The sequence below is a fragment of the Phytophthora parasitica genome, assembly GCF_000247585.1.
Source record: "Phytophthora parasitica INRA-310 unplaced genomic scaffold supercont2.2, whole genome shotgun sequence".
Taxonomy (NCBI): domain Eukaryota; phylum Oomycota; class Peronosporomycetes; order Peronosporales; family Peronosporaceae; genus Phytophthora; species Phytophthora nicotianae.
Window position 1 is genome coordinate 62,808 of NW_008648988.1, and position 3,518 is coordinate 66,325.

The 3,518-nt window shown below is 51.0% G+C and overlaps 2 protein-coding genes across 2 annotated transcripts; one reads left to right on the plus strand and one right to left on the minus strand.

Annotated features, from left to right (window-relative positions):
• Nucleotides 1–550: 550 nt before the first annotated feature.
• On the plus strand, nucleotides 551–2,530 carry PPTG_02090 (hypothetical protein). Its single transcript, XM_008893094.1, has one exon. It carries the CDS (start codon nucleotides 587–589, stop codon nucleotides 2,210–2,212), a length of 1,626 nt encoding a protein of 541 aa, XP_008891342.1. The 5' UTR covers nucleotides 551–586; the 3' UTR covers nucleotides 2,213–2,530.
• On the minus strand, nucleotides 2,229–2,919 carry PPTG_02091 (hypothetical protein; the record flags this gene model as incomplete). Its single annotated transcript, XM_008893095.1, has 2 exons — nucleotides 2,229–2,664; nucleotides 2,730–2,919. The coding sequence occupies 2 exons, from the start codon at nucleotides 2,917–2,919 to the stop codon at nucleotides 2,300–2,302; spliced, it is 555 nt and encodes a 184-aa protein (XP_008891343.1). The 3' UTR covers nucleotides 2,229–2,299.
• Between the last annotated feature and the right edge of the window lie 599 nt (nucleotides 2,920–3,518).

The window sequence follows — 3,518 nt, forward strand, 5'->3', positions numbered from 1 at the left end:
CGTTGGTATCTACCGTAGATAAACAACATGTGTTTACCGAAAGGCCTTCTTGAAAATGTTCTAGAGGGTGTCTAGGCCAATTCGCGCGAATCCAGCCGCTCTCCGCAGATACACGCTTTCTTTGCTTGATTCTAATTTTTGCTGTACAGATCACTGTGCACGTTGACACAAACAGCAGTGGTAAACTTGCCACTCCTCCTTGCCACTGGCCTGCAATCTCTCTATATCTAGTGCACATTCTTTAACATCGCCGCCATTAATAATGAAAGTCATAAGTCGACGTCAGACCATGGTATCCTAATACATTGCTTCAAGCACGTACGCTTATGCCAGCTCGATCACGCCGCAAACATACCATTCCTTGCTGGATCGAGTGTGAGCAAATGTTGACTCATCTTGAAGTTGTTCAGCATAAAAACGAATCATTTGATTAATAACCAATTAAACTCTATCTACACTTTTTTTTTCTCGCTCGTCGCTCAACAGAATATATAGGTTGGATCACGACACTCCAATGCAAACCGAACCGTGAACTTCAGTCGCAATTTTACCTTGACTGTGAACCCAACATTATCTTTGCTCCACTATGCCAGTCTCGGATCCGCCAGAAACCCCACAGAACCCCGCCAGCTACATCGCGGTTCAGGACGTGAACCCCAGCGTCGACATGTACGGCTCCACCACCGATATTCCATCGCTTCCCGACGTGTCCAAACAGGACACACATGCCGATGTGGCCGCCCTGCGTGCCAGCTTCGCCACGGGCGCTACCAAGGACCTTAAGACACGCAAGTCGCAACTGCGAGCTCTTCAGCGACTTGTGAACGAGAACGAGGCGGCCATCAATGAGGCTGTGTGGAAGGACCTACACAAACATCCACTGGAGCTCTTCGCCACGGAGGTTGCGCTGCTCAAAGCGGAGATCCAGGACTTTATCGACTATGTTGACGACTGGTCCAAGCCCAAGATCAAGCCTACTAACATTGTCAACCTACCGGGCTTGTCCTACATTAGACCTGAGCCTCTAGGCGTCGTCTGCGTCATTGGCACGTGGAACTACCCAATAAACCTGCTGCTGATGCCGCTGGTAGCCGCTCTGGGAGCTGGCAACTGCGTCATCGTGCGACTACCTGGAGACGACACCACGCGCTTCTTGAACAATGTGCTGATCCAGTTGTTCGACAAATACATGGATAAGCGCTACGTGCGTGTGGTGTACGGAGGTGTCGAGGAGACCAAGAAGATGCTACAAGAGCGCTACGATCTCATCTTCGCCACAGGTGGCAACTTTCTGGGTAAGATTGTGGCTCAAGCTGCGGCGCAGTATCTGACACCTACGGTCTTGGAGCTGGGAGGCAAGTCTCCTTGTATTATTGACAGCACGGCGGACTTGAAACTGGCTGCGAAACGTATTGCCTGGGGAGCGTTCGTCAACGGAGGACAGACGTGCGTTCGCCCGGACTATTTGCTGGTGGATGCAAAAGTGGGTGACCAGTTTGTGAAGCTGCTGGAAGGAGAACTAGATGCGCAGTATGGAGGCGTCAATGTGAAGGAGTCGGACAGCTACGGCCGTGTGATTAACCAGCGTATGTACGACCGCTTGATGCGCATTTTGGACAGAGATCGCAAGCACGTGGCGTACGGTGGCGATGCTGACGCCAAGCAGCGCTTTATCTCACCAACGCTGCTCAATTTCCGCGCGGATTTCGACTTATTCGTGTCCAGTGCTTCGATGGGCGAAGAGATCTTTGGCCCATTGCTGCCAATCTACTACTACACCTCAGGCGATTTGGACGAGCCTATCAAGTTTGTTATTGCACGGGAGAAACCTCTTGCACTGTATCACTTCAGTTCCAATGGCAAGAACAAAGAACGTGTCGTGAACGAGACATCAGCAGGCAGCATGATGGTGAACGACATGCTCATGCAGCTCTCGAATGCACACGTTCCTTTCGGTGGCGTCGGCAACTCTGGCATGGGTGCTTACCACGGTCATTACGGGTTTGAGGCATTCTCGCACTTCAAGACGGTGATCTACAAGAACGGGATGCTGGATCTGCCCCAGCGCTATGCGCCGTACACTCCATCGAAGCAATTCATCCTTCGCATCGCGATGTATCCGTTCACTCGACTACACATGCGCCTGCTTAAGTCGCTTGGTTTCGCTGCGGTGCTCGCTATCATCGCTGTCATTATCAGATACTCCGTTTGAGAAGACGCCAAGCCAATGGTTCTTCATCTTTTTTATTCCCAACTAGCCAGGAATTGGCATAACAATCAGGCAGTAGTGCCGTTCTTCCTACTTGCTGTCTTTGCTGTCCATTCCTACTGCGTCTTTCTCATCGTTGTTCGTACCTTTCGCCCCTTTTGCTCCTCCATCGTCTTCTATATCTTCTGGACCCTCTTCATCCTTGCTGGGCTTACCCTCCGAGCTCTTACGTTTTCCAGAAGTCCTCGAAGCAGTATCACAGTCTTTCGCATCAGCGCGACGGTTTTCGACAGAGGCACGTGCTCGCATCGACTTCATCAGACCGTAGAACGCGTCATAGTCCATGGACGCGATCACGATTTCAAGGTATTGTTCGGCCTTTGGGTCAACTTTGATAGCCTTTTGGCAGTGCTCAGCAAACTCGTCCTCAGTCACTCCCTGCTGCGTCAGAAAGACTACCATAGTACAAGCGCATTAGTACACATACACTAGTAACTGTACTACGACATTCTCTACGCACTCTTCATGTGCTCGTTGAACATGTGCTGGAACTCAATGTAGATAGTCATATACGCGAGTTGGTGTTCCAGGGCGTCCGTGAAGGTAAGCGCATGATCCAGAAAAAACTGTTCGAACTGGCGCTGGAACTGTGGCGTCTTGATGTACTCTGCCAACGCACGCACCACAGGATCCTGGATCTTATCATCCATGACGGCTACAGATCACGTGCAGTTGAGCTTCGCAGTTTTGCTGCTTGGACTAATGTTTGAACAGACGCAGCTACTGCCATCCAAACGGGACAAACTGCCCAAGTTCGCTTAAAATAGCGGTTAATTGAGCCTTCATCATCAATTGGTAAGTTACACGTACCAGCAGCTCTTGCACATTGTGCCGCTCCGTCGAAATCGGCTCCCCCAAGGAGAGCGCCCCTGATTCAGGGCCTGAAGGCTATCCAAAGGTAATTTCACGAAGGCAACTTGAACTTCGTGTAGCCATGTACCATCCATGTACCAATCGATGACTTCACCTTATCGTAATTACGATTGTTTTTACGTAAAAACTACACGTGTTGGATCTCCCGGACGGACACTTTGCTCCCCCATTCGCATCGTTGCCGTGATTTATCTGCCGCAGCAGTAAAGATGGCCAAGTGGACGTTCTCGCTTCTGGCGATATGCCTGACGGCGTTGGTGCTGGTAGTTCAGGCCGGCAAAGGCCCCAAGATCACCAATCAGGTCTACTTCGACGTGAGCATCGACGGCGAGCCCGCTGGCCGCATCGTCATGGGTCTCTACGGCAAGACAGTGCC